Raw genomic sequence first — 18,698 nt, 5'->3', positions numbered from 1 at the left:
TTTCATTGCAACCTAAAAAGTGGCACACAATTTCAATTTCTTATATTACTGCTAGAAATCACTTCGATAAGTTGGTTTTATTACTGATAAAATTACATTGACCAGAGTAATCTCCATTGTTCCATTATTTATTTTATTTTATTATTAATTCATTTTTTTCCTTATGAGTTTGTAAATGTTTGGAGAGAAGTACTTTGGTTTTCATATAAATATCCTATTCCTAATTACAACTTTTAATGATATTACTATGTATTTTCCCTCTTATAATTTACATTCATTTTATAGGACACTTTTTACCATTATTTGCATAAATGGACTAATTGTGTTTTCTTACATTTATTATAAAATTCCACCCCTCACTTCTCCATACATTAAAGTGCTTTCCTGTATTTCCTGTGCTTCCCCTGACTCATGATTCTTTGTCTTCAATGTATTTCACTTTGTTTTCCCTGTGCTTAAAACATTCTTTCTTGTAGTCCCAACCATTTCTATTCTCTTCTTTTGTTGTTACCAACCCCCACAACAATGCCAAATCTTCTCACACCTGGTTTTGTTGAGCTTTCAAGCTTCTTGTTATTTGAGTATCATTGTATCTTCTCACTATGAAAAGGGCATCAACAATTCCAACAAGACTCCAATAAACCCCAGAACATCCTCTTCAACATCGACTTCCTCTCCATGCACTAACTTTGAAATACATATATATGAAGTACATTTTCTGTAACATCCTAAACTCATTTTCTTTAATATGCCTTAAATAAGTACATATATATTTATTAATAATATCCTTACTCAATTCATGTTGTGAGACATTATACATCAAGGAATGTTACAAATATTTCCCAAGAGTAGATATAAGTTTGATTTAAAAAAATAAAAACCTTACATTGCCTCTGGATTCATTATGCATGAACTTCCTGGACAGTAACAGTTGTAGATATCATCATATGTTAATCCAAGATTAATTCCAAGCAGCTGTGCTATAACAACTGAAAATGCCTCTAAAGTTATAGCCTTTGGGTGCTAAATAGATAAAAAGAACAAAATTATTGCCTGGGTTATTTCTTTACCCAGTTGATCTTGTCAAGCTTTTTTTGGCAATACCAATTTTGACTTCAAAAATAGTTTATTCAATTTTTTTTCTAAGAGCAAAATAGTATATAGTATTTTGCCAATAGCATTTCTACAAATCCCCAGTAACTAATGCACTTTTACTCCCTATAGTTTTTCTGCTGCTGTACATCATATGCATATGTATACATAGTGCATACTTAGCACTATCTATTTAAGATTTCGCTATGTCTTTTTGTAATTTAATGGTTCATTTTCCTAAATTCCTGGATGATATTCCATTGTGTGGTTGTACTCAAATTTATTTATCCATTCACTTAGTAAATGACATTTTGATTATATGTCATCTGTGACAATTATGAATAAAGTTGCTATGAACATTCGTGTGCATGTTTTTGTGTACATATTTCTTGCTTTCAATTTAAGTAAATACCAAGAAGGATAATTGCTGAATCTCATGCTAAGTCCAACATACTGGACTCCAAAGTGGTAAGCTACTTTCTTACCTTGTTCCTGATCTTAGCCATACAGCATTATTGCCTCATCACAAGTATGATGTTAGCTGTTGGCCTTTGGTAAGTGCTCTTTTTCAGGGTGAAAGTTCCCTTACATTCTCATTTGCTGAGAGTGCTTATAAGTAGTCCTGTATTTGGTCAAATGGTTTTCTATGTCTACTGACAGGATCTTATGATTTTTTTTCTTTAGCCAATAAAATGATGAATTACATTAATTGCTTTTTGAGTGATGTGTCAGAAACATATATCTGGTTCATAAATATTAACAAATTTATAAATATTAATAAAGAGATAGAAATTAAAATGAAATTGGGCACCCTCTCCTAGAACCACTCCCAGCTCTGGGAACTCTATTCTTTGCCATTTTTCTATTTCAATAAACTCTCCTGCTTTATTCACCCTTGTTTAAAAGAAATTAAAATGAAATGAACAGAGATTCTGGAGCTAAAAATTATGATAAATGAACTGAAAGATTTAGTAGAGGAGTTCAAAAACACATTTGGTCAATGTAAGATCCAGTGAACTTGAAGACATGGTATTTGAAATCATCATGTCAAAGATAAAAATGTAAACAACATTGAAATAAATGAAGAGAACATATGGTTATATGAGTCAGTATCAAGGAGATAAATGTATGCATAATGGAAGTCCCAGAAAGAGGAGAGACAGAAGATGCATAACCCATGTTTGAGGAAAAAATGGACAAATGTTCATAATGGTGATGTACAAATTCATATTTTCTGGTGCTAGGGTTTGAGCTCAGGGCCTCATGCTTACTAGGCAGGTGCTACTTTAGCCACTTTGCCAATCCTTTTTTGCATTGGGTATTTTTGCGATAGGGTCTTCCTTTTGGCCCTTTCTAGCCTCAAATCATGATCCTCCTTATCTCTGTCTCTTGAGTAGTCAGGCTCACAGGCCTGAACTATTTACTGGTGCCAAGCTACAAATTCATTTTTAATTATTGTATAGAGGGATCCAAGATGGTAACTAGGGTACAAAGCAGAAAGCCTAAGCTCCGTGATTCCAGAAACCTCCTTGAGACATCGGAGCTGCAGTTGGATAATTCTGATTGCTTCTAGCCAAAATAATAACCACCATCACATTAGGTGCAGAAAAAAATTCAAAGACTGACCCTTAAATCAGCCTTTAATTGTACCTGACAGCTGCAACCTGTGGCACAGCCAACAAGGTGGGTCTTTCCCAGGGAACATCCCCCCACCTCCAAGGCATTTCACTCTCTCTTTTTTTCTTTCCTTCTCTTCTCCTTCTTTCATCAAGCAGAAGACAGAGCATCAATCAGAATCAAACTCTGAGACATCCTGAACCCCTAGTCCATGGAAAGCCTCCACACACCATGCTGCACTGAAAAAATTTGGCACCATTTCTCCCAACTGCCACTGCCAGCTCCAAACCCTCTTTTGTGTGAGTTGGCAGAAAGAACAGCTGAGCATCATGCAACACATGTGACTCCTGTACCCATCCCCTGGGAACATAAACCAGCGCAGCCCCTGGGCAGACTGATCTCCCCACAACAAAACTGAAAAACAAACAGTGAACTGTAATCTAACACCAACAGTGGAGGTGTGGGTGAAATGCTGTATTTGCCATGCAGAACAGAGGCAGGGCAAGGTGCTAAACTCTCAGCACCAAACTCTCAGTGAACAAATGCAGAAAAGGCCACAAAGGCTGAGAGCAGACACAGGGTGACAAACGACCTCCCAAAGCAGGGCAGGTAGTGGATCCCAGAGCTGATCTCCTGGGCCACAGGGGCAGCATTCAAAACCAAACTGCCCCACCTTGCTGTGGGAGGAGCTGACCAAACAAAGCTGCAGCAGAAGGATAACACAACTGCTGGCTGGTGAAAACAACAGCTCTGATCACCCTGCATGATCTGGCAAACCTACCTCATCTCACAATTTCAATTAAACTGGTAGACAGAAGAACAAAACACTACTCACAAGCCAATCACCTGGTGAGACCACATCAGAGCTTCTGCTTATATGCCAATACCAGGACTGGATGCCAGAGGAGTAACTTCAGAACTTAAACTAAGACTGAAATTCTACTGTTCTGGAACCTAGTGGTTTTATTGTTATTTTTTTAATTATTGTTTTTTTTTAATTTTATTTGTATTTCTATTTTCTTTTTTTCTTTCTGTATTATTAACTTCACCATCACTATCTTCTCATCCCTATTCTTACCTCCTTTACTCTCCCTCTTTCTCCTGTGCTGTAATCCATTGTTCTCACTCCCAACTACTCTTTTTGCCCTTCTTATTCACTCTCTTCCCATCTTTATCTTCCTCTCCAATCCTCCCCCAACCTGTCACCACATTAACCCTCCTTCCTACACACTCACCATCTGTTGAATAGTCTACTGTACCAACTTTACACAATCCCAACCCCCTACAATCCCAACCCCCTGCAATCCCTGACATAAGCAACCTACAACAACAGAAATACACCTAAACACACACAACAGCCACAAAACCCAGCAGCCCCTGCACTGCTTCCCCCACTCACCCACCCCACTTCCCACCTCCCCCTTTAATGCCACCTTCACCAATTTCCAGAATTTGTATATCTAGCTTAACAAGAATTACTCCCCTGCTAAATCCCAATGTTTATAAATAATATCACCAAAAGGTGTTCTATATAATATATAAACAACTAGTCTGGCATTGAATCTGTGAATTTGTTATTGCTAAACTACACCTCCAGACCAGGGACAGAAATAACATACCAACCTAGCTAACAACTAAGACTGTCACAACACAAAAATTAAATCAAGGGAAACAGAACAGTCAATTAAGACCACCAACTAGCCTATCAAGAACATAGTTGCATAGCACAAAGTGGAGAGATGGGAAGAAGAAGGGATGGAAACCACTCTCCTCAAAAAAAAAATTCAATAGAGGATTCAGTGGGAAATGAAGAAAATGGACACCCAGTTCCTGACCTCCAAAAAAACAATGATAAATGTCATTAAGGAGCCCAGCAAGGCCCACAAAAACACCCTCAAAGAAGAAATCTTGCAAGAAATTACTAAGAAATTCATGGGGAAGATACTAGACATAGTTAAGCAAAGTGTACAAGATGCAATCAAGAAATTTCAAAACACCAAAAATAAAGAACATGAGAAGCAAAGAAACAAATAAATGAACTCAGAGATGACTTAAACAAACACCAAAGTGAAACAAAAGACACTATAAAAAAGAGATAAATGAATTAAAGATGAAAAAATATAAAAGAGGAGTTGACCAAAAATATGAATGACCTCAGAAAAAAGAATCAAACAGAAACAAAAAACACACTGGAAGGCCACTCCAGCAGACTAGAATAAATGGAAGACAGAATCTCAGAACTCAAAGATAAAACAGAAATTAAAGAAAAAACAGAAGAACTCTTAGTCAAACACTTCAGGAGCTGTGAAAGGTATATGCAACAACTCAGCAACTCCATCAAAAAACCAAACCTGAGAATCATGGGCATTGAAAAAGAAGAAGAGGGTCAAGCAAAAGGGATCCATAATATATTCAATAAAATAATAACAAAATTTCCTGAATCTAGAGAAAGTTATGACCTTTCAGGTACAGGAAGCCTCCAGGACACCAAACAGACTTGACCAAAATAGAACATCCTTATGGCATATTCTCACTAAAACAAGCAGCACAGAAAATAGAAAAAAAATATTAAAGGCTGTAAGAGAGAAAAAAACAAATAACATATAAAGGTAAACCCATCAAAATCACAGCAGATTTCTTAATGGAAACCTTAAAAGCAAGAAGAGCATGGACTGAGTTATTTCAGGCACTGAATGAAAATAATTTCAGCCTTAGGATACACTACCCAACAAAACTATCATTCAAAGTAGATGGAGCAATAAAAATCTTCCACAATAAACAGAACCTAAAACAATATATGACCACCAACCCACTACTACAGAAGATTCTACAAGAAATTCTACACACAAAAGATGAAAGCAAACAAAACCACAGGAGAAGAAAAGACAAGGAATCAAAGAGCAGCACTGATTAGGTTGCACATAATCAAATCCTCAAACAACAAAAATGACTAAATGGCAGGAATCACCACATACCTATCAATATTAACTCTGAATGTCAATGGACTCAACTCCCCCATCAAAAGACACCATTTGGCAAACTGGAAAAAAAGGAGGATCCAACAATCTGTTGTTTACAAGAGACCCATCTCACTGACAGAAACAAACACTGGCTTAGGGTTAAAGGATGGAAGAAGATTTACCAAGGCAAGACCCTGATAACAGGCAGGAGCAGCAATAATTATATCAGACAAAGTAGATTTCAAACTTACATTGATCAAACAAAATAAAGAAGGATACTTCAAACTAATAAAAGGGGAAATACATCAAAAAGAAATAACAATTATGACCCAATGTCAGTGCACCCAATTTTATCAAACATACTCTAAAGGACTTAAAAGCACATATAGACTCCAACACAGTGGTAGTGGGAGACTTTAATACCCTTCTATTACCAATAGATAGGTATACAAACAAAAAATCAATAACAAAGTTCTAAAACTACATCACACCATAGATCAAATGGACCTAGCTGATGTCTATACAGTATTTCATCCAACTTATGCACAATATAGATTCTTCTCAGCAGTCCATGGAACTTTCTCCAAATTGATCATATCTTAGGGCACAAAGCAAGCCTCAGCACATATATGAAAATAGAACTAATCCCTTGCATTGTATCCAATCACAAGGATTAAAACTAGAACTCAGCAACAAAAGCAACAGCAGAAAATACACAAACAATTGGAAGCTGAACAACACATTGCTTAATGATCAATTGGGTCATTGATGAAATAAAAGAGGAAATTAAAAGGTTCCTGGAGGTTAATGAAAATGAAAACACCACCTACCAGAACATTTGGGTCACAGCAAAGGCAGTCCTAAGAGGAAAATTTATAGCCATGAGTGCATATATCAAAAAAATGGAAAATTCTCACATAAATGACCAATGCTACATCTAAACTACTAGAAAAATAAGAACAAGCTAAATCCAAAACAAGTAGAAAGAGAGAGATAATAAAAATAAGGGCCAAAGTTAATGAAATAGAGACAAAAAAAAACATACAAAGAGTCAATGAAACAAAAAGCTGGTTCTTTGAAAAATTAAACAAATGTGACTGAATGAGGAGAGCAAAGACACAAATTAGTAAAATCAGAAACAAAAAAGGGGAGATAAAGACAAACACCAAGGAAATCCAGGGAATCATCAGTGACTACTTTGAGAAACTATATTCTAATAAATGAGAAAATCTTAAAGAAATGGACAAATTTCTACATACTTATGACCAAACAAAATTGAACCAAGAAGATATTAACCACCTAAACAGATCTATAACACATAATGAAATTGAAGCAGAAATAAAGAGCCTCCCAATGTGATCAAAGTCCAAAAAAGAAAAGTCCAGGATCTGCTGGATTCTCTGCTGAATTCTACCAAACTTTTAGAAAAGAACTAATACCAACTCTCCTTAAACTTTTCCATGAAATAGAAAGGGAAGGAACACTGCCTAACTCATTCTATGAAGCCAGTATTACACTCATCTCAAAACCTGACAAAGACACATCCAAAAAAAAAAAGCTATAGGCCAATCTCCTTAATGAACACTGATACAAAAAAATCCTCATTAAAACAATGGCAAACCAAATCCAACATCATATCAGAAAGATAATTCACCATGACTAAGTCGGCTTTATCCCAGTAATGCAGGGGTGGTTCAACATATGCAAAACTATAAATATAATACAGCACATTAATAGAAGCAAAGACAAAAAACACTTGATCATCTCAATAGATGCAGAAAAAGCATTTGATACAATTAAACACCACTTCATGGCAAAAAGCTTTAAGAAACCTAGGAATAAAAGGAATGTACATCAATATTATAAAGGCTATATATGACAAACCTATAACCAACATCATACCTAAGGGGAAAAACTGAAACCATTTCCCCTGAAGTCAGGAATGAAACAAGATCTCCACTCTCCCCACTCTTATTCAACATAGTCCTGGAATTCCTAGCCAGAGCAATAAGGCAAGAAGAAGAAATAAAAGGAATACAAATAGGTAAGAAACTGTCAAAATATCCCTACTTACAGATGACATGATCCTATACCTCAAAGACCAAAAACCTCCATCCAAAAACTCCTAGACACTGTAAATAGCTTCAGCAATGTGGCAGGATACAAAATCAACTTACAAAAATCAGTAGCCTTTTTATACACCAGCAATGAACAAATTGAAAAAGAATATAGGAAAACAATTCCATCTATTGTAGCCTCAAAAAACAAACACTTAGGAATAAACTTAACAAAGGATGTAAATGAACTCTACAAGAAGTACTACAAACCATTGAAGAAAGAGATCAAGGAAGACTGCAGAAGGTGGAGAGATCTCCTGTGCTCGTGGACTGGTAGAATCAACAGAGTAAAAATGGCTGTATTACCAAAAGCAATCTACATGTTCAATGCAATTCCTATCCAAACCCCAATGATATTCATCATGGAGATTGAAAAATCTACCCTAAAGTTTATTTGGAAAAACAAGAGACCATGAATAGTCAAGGCAATACTGAGCAAAAAGAGCAATGCTAGAGGTATCACAATACTTGACTTCAAACTATACTACAGAGCCATAGTAATAAAAACAGCATGGTACTGGCACAAAAAGATATGAAGACCAGTGGAATAGAATAGAGGACTCAGATATGAATCCACACAGCTATGCCCATCTTATTTTTGACAAAGGCACCAAAAACATACAATGCTGAATAGACAGCCTCTTCAACAAATGTTACTGAGAAAAGTGGTTATTTGCCTGCAGAAAACTGAAACTAGGTCCATGTCTATCACCCTGTAATAGTATCAACTCAACATGGATTAAGGACCTTAATATCAAACCTGAAATCTTGAAGTTAGTACAGGAAAGAGCAGGGAATACTCTGTAAGCAATAGGAATAGGCAAGGACTTCCTCTGTAAAACTCCAGCAGCCCAACAACTAAGAGAAAGTATAGACAAATGAGACTAGATGAAATTAAAACCTTTCTGCACAACAAAAGAAATGGCCTCTAAACTTAAGAGACCACCCACAGAGTGGGAGAAAATATTTGCTAGCTATACATCAAAGGACTGATAACCATAATATACAGGGAACTCAAAAAACCAAACTCCCCCAAATCAATGAACCAATAAAGAAATGGGCAAAATAGAACTTTTTCAAAAGAAGAAATTCAAATGGGCAAAAAAACACATGAAAAAATGCTCACCATCTCTGGCCATAAAGGAAATACACATCAAAACCACACTAAGATTCCCCCTCTCTCCTGTTAGAATAGCTATCATCAAAAACACCAACAGCAATAAATGTAGGCGAGGATGAGGGGAAAAGGAACCCTCATACACTGCTGGTGGGAATGCAAGCTAGTGCAACTACTCTGGAAAACAATATGGAGGCTTCTTAAAAATCTAAACATAGATCTACCATATGATCCAGCAATCCCACTCCTGGGGATATACTCAAAGGAATGTGATTCAAGTTACTCCAGAGGCACCTGCACACCCATGTTTATTGCAGCACTATTCACAATAGCCAAGTTATGGAAACAGCCAAGATGTCCCACTACTGACAAATGGATAAGAAAATGTGTTATTTTCATGTACAGGAAATCAATGCAAGTCAACTCCCTGTATAGCTATCCTTATCTCAACTAGCAAAAACCCTTGGTCCTTCCTATTATTGCTTATACTCTCTCTTCAACAAAATTAGAGATAAGGGCAAAATAGTTTCTGCTAGGTAGTGAGGGGGTAGGGGGAGAGAGGGAGGGGGCAAGGGGTTAAGGGAGGGGGTGAGGGAAGAGGGGAGAAATGACCCAAGCATTGTATGCACATATGAATAAAAAATTTTAAAAAAAAGAAAATATGTTATTTCTATACCATGGAATTTTATTCAACCACAAAGAAGAATGAAATTTTCACATTCACAAGTAAACTGGAAAACATTAAGCAAGTTTAGCCAGGCTCAGAAGGTTAAAAATCATATGTTCTCCCTCATATGTGGATTATAGACCTAAAACAATTGCAGTAATCTTATTGGACATGGGTCACTCACTAAGGGAGAATGCATACAGGAAGAATAGGGAAAGGGAAGGAAACCTAAAACTTGAATGTGGTTGATGTACTCACATACAGGAGCAAATATAGTAATCTTAAACTGGCAGTGGTCACTGTGGGAAGGTTGCCAGGAAGTAGTGAAGAGGTCTGGTAGAAATGAACCAATGTTGGTTGTAATACACATGTGCATGAAAGCAATGGTTGGAATATGTGTAGCTATGTCTCAAGCTAGCAAAAATATTATGTCTTTCTTATTGTCTATTGTGTTTTCTCTTCAACAAAATTGGAGAATGAGAAGGCAGAACAGGTTCTGCCTGGAAGCAGGGTGGTGGGGCAGGGGGAGGGGGGTTGGAAGCAGGGGGGATAGGTGACCCAAACAATGTATACCCATATGACTAAATATAAAAAGAACAAAACTATGTGGTTTGAAGGTAAGTAGATGGAATTGGAGGCCATCATATTAAGAGAAGTAAAATAGGTTGACAAAAGCAAAGGCCGCATGCTTTCTCTCATATGTAGAAGTTCCAAAAGACATACACAAAAGCAAATATGATCATATCCACATTTATATGTTGACCGTGTTTGTGATAGTAGAACTACACTATGGCACTTGGAGGAGGAGGGAAAGGAAAAGAGAATGATAGAGCATCAACAATATCAAAATGCATTACCTCTCTGAGGACACAAAGATAGGTAACGGAAGCTGTTGAATGATGGGGAGTGAGAAGAACAGGTTAAGGGAGAGCAATGGAAGGGGTTGAACTGACCAAAGTGAAGCATTTCACACCTGGGATACATTGACTTTGGAGTTAAAAATGAAGACAGGACTGTAAAGTAGGTGCAATAAGCAAAATAGGTACATGGAGGGAGAGAGATTGAAGGAGATGAAGATGAGGGAATATGGTTGATGGGCCTCATACACATACATGAAACAGAATGATGAAACTTCTTACAATTGCTTTAAGTGGAGTGTGGAGAGGATTGCAGGGTGAGAAGGTGAGGGCAATCTAACCAATGTGCAATGTAAGGCTCTTGGGAATTGGTACAATGAATCCCCTATATACAATGAATATATGTTAATAAATATGAAAAAAGATAAAAAAATAAATATTGTATAGAATTTGAAGAACAAAAATGAAGACAAAAAGGAAAAATATACAAAATGAGTACTCAATGTAAATTATGTAATTGTGATGTAAACAATATGAAATGGAGTACAGGTCTGTAAAATGGAGTTTTGTATGTAACTGAAGCTAAACTTTACTAGTTCACAAGGAACTTAAATTTTTAAGATATTTTGTGTAATTTCAATTGTAATCACAAAAAATCTATGGAATATATATGCAAGGAAAGGAGAATCAAAACATAAAATGTCAATAAACAATACGATATTATCAACTGTACCTGTGAGAGCTATGCAGAAGAGCTTACAAATGAGACACTTAATCTTCAGTGCACACAGAATACTGTCCAGCATAGACCATGAGCCCATGGAACAACTTTTTGATTTGTTTTGTTTTTGTAGCACTAGAGGTAGAACACAGGGCCTCTCTCATGTAAGGCAAATGCTCTATCACTTGAACAACAACCCAAACTCTTGTTTTTGTTTTGTTTTTGAGATAGGAGCTCACTAACTTATGCCATGGTTGGCTTCAAACTTGTGATCCTCTTGCCTCTGCTTCCAGAGAAGCTAGGATTACAGATGGGCACCACCACTCCTGGCCAAAGGTTTTTAAATATTAAATTTATGCAAAATATCTTTTGCATTCTCAATTAAATGTAACAAAAAATCCATTAGAGAATGAAGACTTGAATACTCAAAAATATGCAAGAACATTAGAACAGACTTAACAAGTAATGAATCGAAGAAAACACGTGTGCATTAGAAAATACCTTAAGACAAATGAAAATGCCATATACTAAAACATGAGATCAAGATAAAACAGGGTTAATAGAGAAGCTTATAGCTGCAAATGCATACATTAAAAAGAAAGAATGGCATATACAAGGGCCTGGGTTCAATCCCCAAAACAGCAAAAGAAAGAAAAGCAATCTCAAATGAACAACATAATGCTCCACTTCAAAAAACAAGGAAAAGAAGAAACTAAACTTAAGCAAGCAGGAAGAAATGATATTAGATCAAATATTAAGGAATAGAAATATGATAGAAAAGAATTTAAAGAAACAAAGATTTTTTAAAAGTCCCTCGTCAATATTGATGCAAAAACCTCCAAAACGAAACTAGCAAACAGTATTCAACAGTACCTTAGATGAATTAGTCAACCTGAAGAAGAGAGATTTATTCCTAGAGGACGCAGGTGTTTCAGTTACCTGTTTCAGAAAGCATGGCTCTTATATAAAAACCTAAATATTCCACAAAAAGAAACTGTTGAAACTAGTACTAGTGAAAGACTTGTACATTGAACCTTGTTAAATGTTGCTACAATGAATTATAGAAGGTACAAATAAAAGGAAAGCCATGTCATATACATGAATTGGAAGAATTAATACTGCTAATATTTCATTGCTACCCAAAGCATTATGAAGATTCAGTGCACTCTCTCCCACATCAAGAGCACTTTTTGTTTGTTTGAAGAAACTGAAAAAATTCAAAAACCCACATGGAATCTCAAGGAAATCCAAATAACAATATCAATTTTGAAAAGGGGGAAGAAAACTGGAGAACTCACATTTTCTGATTTCAAAACATATTACAAACATAATAATCAAAACAATAGTACTGCTATTAAAACAGACAAAAATGTATGGAATAGACTAGAGACCCTAGAAATAAATCCTGCGCACATGTTCAAATTATCTACAACAAAGTTATCAATACCACTGACTGGGGAGAAAAGAGGCTCTTCAAAAAATGCTTTTGAGAAAACTGGACACCCACATGCAAGAGAACATGAAAATGGACACTTAGTTTACACTACATTTAAAAATTAACTGAAAATGGATTAAGGACTTTAATAAAACATCCCAAATTATAAAACTCCCAGAGGACATGTCATGATTTCTTGAATATGATTCCAAAAGCACAGGAACAAATGCAAAAATAGAAAAATGAGAGCACATTAAACTTTAAATTTTTTCTGCTTCAATTTGCATAATCAAAACAAAATGAAGGCAATCTACCAGACAGGAGAAATTATTTGCAAATCATGTATCTGATAAGAGGCTAATATCTAGAATATGCAGAACTCCAACTCAACAACATACAACAAATAAACCACTTTAAAAATAGTCAGAAGACTTGGGTAGATATTTCTCTAGGTGCATGCATTGTAAAGGCCAGCAAGTGCATGAGGAAGCACTTCATAATCACAAGTCATAGAAATGCCAATCAAAACCAAAATAAGTTGTCACATCACACCCGTGAGGATATCTCTGTGAACCAAAATTAAACAGAAAATAAGTTTTGGTGAGGATGTGGCTAACAAAATATAAATTGTTCATGGGATGGTAAATTGGTGACACCACTACAGAGAAGTCAGTGTTCCTCACAATATTAACATTAGAATTAACCTGATCCAGCTATGTCACTTCCGGGTATATATCCAAAATAGCTGATATTAGGACCTCAAAGAAATATTTGCACTCCCATGTTCTTTGCAGCTTTATGAATAATAACCAGATATGAAAATAGTCTCAATGTCCACCTGCAGAATGAATTAAGGAAAATGTGACCTAAATATTATTCAGCCTCACAAATAAGGAAGCCTTGTCACATGTTACAATATGGGTAAACCTTGAAAACATCATGTTCCATGAAATAAGCCAGTCAAAAAAGACATATACTGTATGATCCCACTTTTAGGAGGAATCTAAAGTTGTTAAGCTGATAGAAACAGAAAGTACAGTAGTGGTTCTTAGGGACAAAAGACAGTTTGTTTCATTAAAATAGAGCTTCAGTTTTTGAAGGATGAAGATGTGCCAAGACACTGTGATAGGTACATTATATGGACTTTTGTTTATTGAGATAGGTATAAACTTTCTAAAACTTACATTGTTGAGGAGAGGGTAATAAAATGCATACCAGAGCAATTCCTGCTGCAAACCTTGGATCACAGGCTGTTCCATGATATGTTGCTCCCACATAATCAGGATGGTCCTTATAACTACATAAAAAATGTTTTCTTGTTAATAAATGCATTTCAAAATATTGATAATGACATTTTTACAAATTGGACTTCTTAGGAAAGCTATACTTTCTTTAAACATGAATACTTCAAATTATATATTATATCTTATTTTGTTAATCATTTACTAATAATTTTTTAAAATCCAAATGCATTTTCTTTCATAGATCGTATGAAGTTAAGTTCTAAAGGTTACTTAACATCATAAGATATTCAGCCCCCAGAGAGATTCCAAGATGGCAGCTAGAGGGAGGAAGCAGAAAGTGTGCTTCCTAAAGTAAAATCTTCAAGAGATGCTGGAGATACACTTTACAGGAAAAACCATCAAGAAGAGGCAAAACTTTGACTCCTCCACACCCCCAGCCCATGCAGAGCATCTCCACTTCACATTAAATGGAGATACCAGGAGGGCTCCTGCACCGCCAGACACCAGCACCCAGACCACTTGGGAAGATGCAGACCACAAGGTGAGTGAAGTGGCACGCAGTACTCCCACAGATAACCTTGGGCATAGCCCCCTGGACAGACTGACCCCACCCAGTGAAAAAAGAGAAACTGAATAATAAGCAATAACAAAAAGACATGTTGCAAAGAGGGTGGGGCACCCTGAGTGCTGAAGAGGGCGGAGGGGAAATCCCTCACAGAACTATAAATAAACAAGCCAGGCCAGAGAAGGCAGGAGTGGCGGCACACGCTCAGCAATCAGGAGCGGGAAAGTTTGTAAAAGTGGTAGTGGGAGGAAAACTCCACAGGAGAGGGGGAAGGCCCACTTCCCACGTGAACTGTAAATAAACACACAGGCCTGAGAAAGCTGGTGCAGTGTCACCTCTCCCAGTGTGTTTGGAGAGGGGAAAGCTTGTAGAAGTGGTAGCTCACAGGAGAACTCTGAGTAAACAAAGTCTGCGGGGCCAGGTGAGTATTAAGCCCACTCCTGATATCTGCATATATAAAGACTCCAGCAACAGCAGGCTGCCACAGCGGGCAGGTGAGCCGCAGCCTCAGGTAGCCATTCAAAGAACTGTCTCCAGACTCTTTTTTTTTCTCTCTTCCTTTGATGAGACAACTGGAATACACCTGCATGCTGAACCACTTACTGAAACTGTATTGCATTTGAACTTGGGACACTTTGTGGTGCTGTTTTGTTTTGTTTTATTGGTTCTTTTCCCCTTTGATGAGACAATGACAGAACTACTTCTGAGACACCATCTCCAGGATTGGAGGCTGAGGAACTAACACCAAAATTATTAAGACTGAAACTTTATTGCATTTGAAGTTGGAGAATTTTTTTTCAACCCTCTCTCTGTCTCCTAATGTCTGTTTAGTTTACTGTTGATTAGTACACTATCTCTCCCTGTTTATATCTTTGAAACTTTTGTTTGTTTGTTTTGGTTTTTTACTTGTTTGTTTATTTGTTTTTTCCCTTTTCTTTAACCTCTTTGCTTTCCCTCTCCACTCACCCTTCCATCCTAAATATCACCATTGTTAATATTACAAGCTAGCAAATACTTAATTGCACACAGTACAGGGACAATAACAACACCAAGGGCAATGATGGGAAGACAGAAAAAACAGGGAAACCAGTTTCCCCACAGCAAAACATTAGTACAAGAACCAGAGGGAAATGAAGAAAACAGATACTCAGATCCAGACTCCAACAAAATGAAGATAAACTATACCAAAGAACCCAATGAAGCCCACAAGAACAACCTAAAAGGCAAAATCCTGCAGGTAATTAATGAGAATTTTATACAGATAATACTGGATATGGTCAAACAAAATGTACACTCAAGAACTTCGAAGACAACAAAAATAGAGAATTTGAGAAAGCACAAGAAGAAATAAAAGAAACCATAGAAGCACTGTATAAATACCAAACTGAAACAAAACACAATTAATAAAGAAATAAATGAACTGAGGCCTAAAATAGACAACATTAAAGAGGAAGGGACTCAGGATATGGAAAACTTCAGAAAAAAGAACAAACAGAATTACAAAACAAAATGGAAGGTCAATCCATCAGAATAGAACAAACAGAAGACAGAATCTCAGAACTCGAAGATGAAATGGTAATTAAAGGAAAAAACCAAAGAACTACTAGTTAAACAACTCAAGACCTGTGAGAAGAAAATGGAAGAACTCACTGACTCCCTCAAAAGAACAAACCTGAGAATCATGGGCATTGAAGAAGGAGAAGAGGTGCAAGCAAAGGGAATGTATAATATATTCAACAAATAATAACAGAAAATTTCCCAAATCTAGAGAAATCTATTCCCATACAGATGCAAGAGACCTCCAGATCACCAAACAAACCAGACTAAAACAGAACTACCCCATGGAATATTATCATTAAAACAAGTACAGAGACCCGAGAAAGAATATTGAAGGCTGTAAGAGAGAAAAAACAAATAACATACAAAAATAAATCCATCAAAATCACAGTGGACTTCTCAACAGAAACATTAAAAGCAAGAAGAGCTTGGGGTGAGATCTTCCAGGCACTGAATGAAAATAACTTCAACCGTAGGATACTCTACCCAGCAAAACTAACATTCAAAATAGATGGAGCAATAAAAGTCTTCCATGATAAGTAGAAACTAAAACAATACATGACCACAAAGCCACCACTACAAAAGATTCTTCAAGGGATTCTGCACTCAGAAAGTGCAACCCAACTTAACCATGAAAGGGCAGGCAACACCAAACTACAGGAAAAGAAAAAGCAAGAAAGTAGAGAGTAACCTCAACTTAGGTACAAAACCAAACTTTCAAACAACTAAGAAAACTAAATGACAGGAATCACCACATACCTATCAGTACTAACACTTGTTGTTAATGGACTTAATTCACCCATCAAAAGGCAATGTTTGACGAACTGGATTAAAAATGAAGATCCAACAATTTGTTCCTTACAGGAGACCCATCTCACTGACAGAAATAAACATAGACTTAGGATGAAAGGCTGGAAGAAGATTTACTAAGACAATGGCCCCCAAAAACAGGCAGGGGTAGCAATACTTATCTCTGACAAAGAAGACTTCAAGCCTACATTAATCAAATGAGATAAAGAAGGACATTCCATACTAATAAAAGGGAAATAGACCAAAATGCAATAACAACTATCAACCTATATGCACCCAATGTCAACACACCCAATTTCATGAAATATACCCTAAAGGATCTAAAAGCATATATTAACTCAAACACAGTGGTTGTGGGAGACTTTAACACCCCATTATCATCAATGGATAGGTCATCCAAACAAAAAAATCAATAAAGAAATACTAGATCTAAAATATACCATAGATCAAATGGACCTACTTGATGTCTACAGAACATTTCATCCAACTTCTACACAATATACATTCTTCTCAGCAGCCCATGGAACCTTCTCCAAAATAGATCATATCCTAGAACACAAAGCAAGCCTCAGCAAATATAAGAAAATGGAAATTGTACCATGCATTCTATCTGATCACAATACAATAAAACTAGAACTCAACAACAAAAGTAAAGACAAAATACATGCAAACAGCTGGAAACTGAATAACTCATTGCTTAATGAACAATGAGTCACTGATGAAATAAAAGAGGAAATTAAAAAGTTCCTGGAAGTCAATGAAAATGAAAACACAACCTACTGGATCCTATGGGACACAGCAAAGGCAGTCCTGAGAGGAAAGTTTATAGCCATGACTGCATATGTTAAAAAGACTGAAAGATCCCAAAACAATGACCTAATGATACATCTCGAACTCTTAGAAAAACAAGAACAAGCAAATCCCAAAATAAATAGAAGGAGAGAAATAATAAAAATAAGAGCTGAAATCAATGAAATAGAAACCAAAAAACCCATACAAAGAATTAATGAAAGAAAAAGTTGGTTCTTTGAAAAAATAAGCAAGATCAACAGACCCCTGGCAAACCTGACTAAAATGAGGAGAGAAAAAACTCAAATTAGTAGAATCAGGAATGCAAAAGAGGAGATAACAACAAACACCATGGAAGTCCAGGAAACCATCAGAAACTACTTCAAGAACCTATATTTAAATAAATTCAAAAGCCTAAAGAAATGGACAGATTTCTAGATACATATGAGCATCCAAAACTGAACCAAGAGGAAATTAATCACCTGAATAGACCTATAACACAAAATGAAATTGAAGCAGCAATCAAGAGTCTCCCCAAAAAGAAAAGTCCAGGACCAGATGGATTCTCTGCTGAATTCTATCAGACCTTTAAAGAAGAACTGTTACCAACCCTCCTTAAAATTTTCCATGAAATAGAAAAGGAAGGAAAACTGCCTAACACATTTTATGAAGCCAGTATTACACTTATCCCAAAACCAAGCAAAGACACCTCCAAAAAGAAGAACTATAGGCCAATCTCCTTAATGAACATTGATGCAAAAATCCTCAATAAAATAATGGCAAACCAAATTCAACAACACATCAAAAAGATCATTCACCACGACCAAGGAGGCTTCATCCCAGGAATGCAAGGATGGTTCAACATACGAAAATCAATAAAGGTAATAAACCACATTAACAGAAGCAAAGACAAAAACCACTTGATCATCTCAATAGATGCAGAAAAAGCCTTTGATAAGATCCAACACCATTTCATGATAAAAGCTCTAAGAAAACTAGGAATAGAAGGAAAGTACCTCAACATTATAAAAGCTATATATGATAAACCTACAGCCAGCATTATACTTAATGGAGAAAAACTGAAACCATTCCCTCTAAAATCAGGAACTAGACAAGGATGCCCACTATCTCCACTCCTTTTCAACATAGT

General features: G+C 36.2%; 1 protein-coding gene across 1 annotated transcript in view; it reads right to left on the bottom strand.

Annotated features, from left to right (window-relative positions):
* Positions 1-882: 882 nt before the first annotated feature.
* The window catches only part of LOC109675387 (A disintegrin and metallopeptidase domain 3-like), a 65,536-nt gene continuing 47,720 nt past the window's right edge, over positions 883-18,698 (bottom strand). The window contains exons 10-11 of the mRNA XM_074064614.1: positions 13,799-13,880; positions 883-1,023 (exon numbers count right to left, since the gene is read on the bottom strand). Coding sequence (XP_073920715.1) covers positions 883-1,023; positions 13,799-13,880 — 223 coding nt within the window. The remainder of the gene's footprint in view (positions 1,024-13,798; positions 13,881-18,698) is intronic.

Source organism: Castor canadensis, unplaced genomic scaffold (assembly GCF_047511655.1).
Source record: "Castor canadensis unplaced genomic scaffold, mCasCan1.hap1v2 HAP1_SCAFFOLD_161, whole genome shotgun sequence".
Classification (NCBI taxonomy): domain Eukaryota; kingdom Metazoa; phylum Chordata; class Mammalia; order Rodentia; family Castoridae; genus Castor; species Castor canadensis.
The sequence above is the reverse complement of the archived record's forward strand: the minus strand, read 5'-3'. Positions and strand labels throughout refer to the sequence as shown.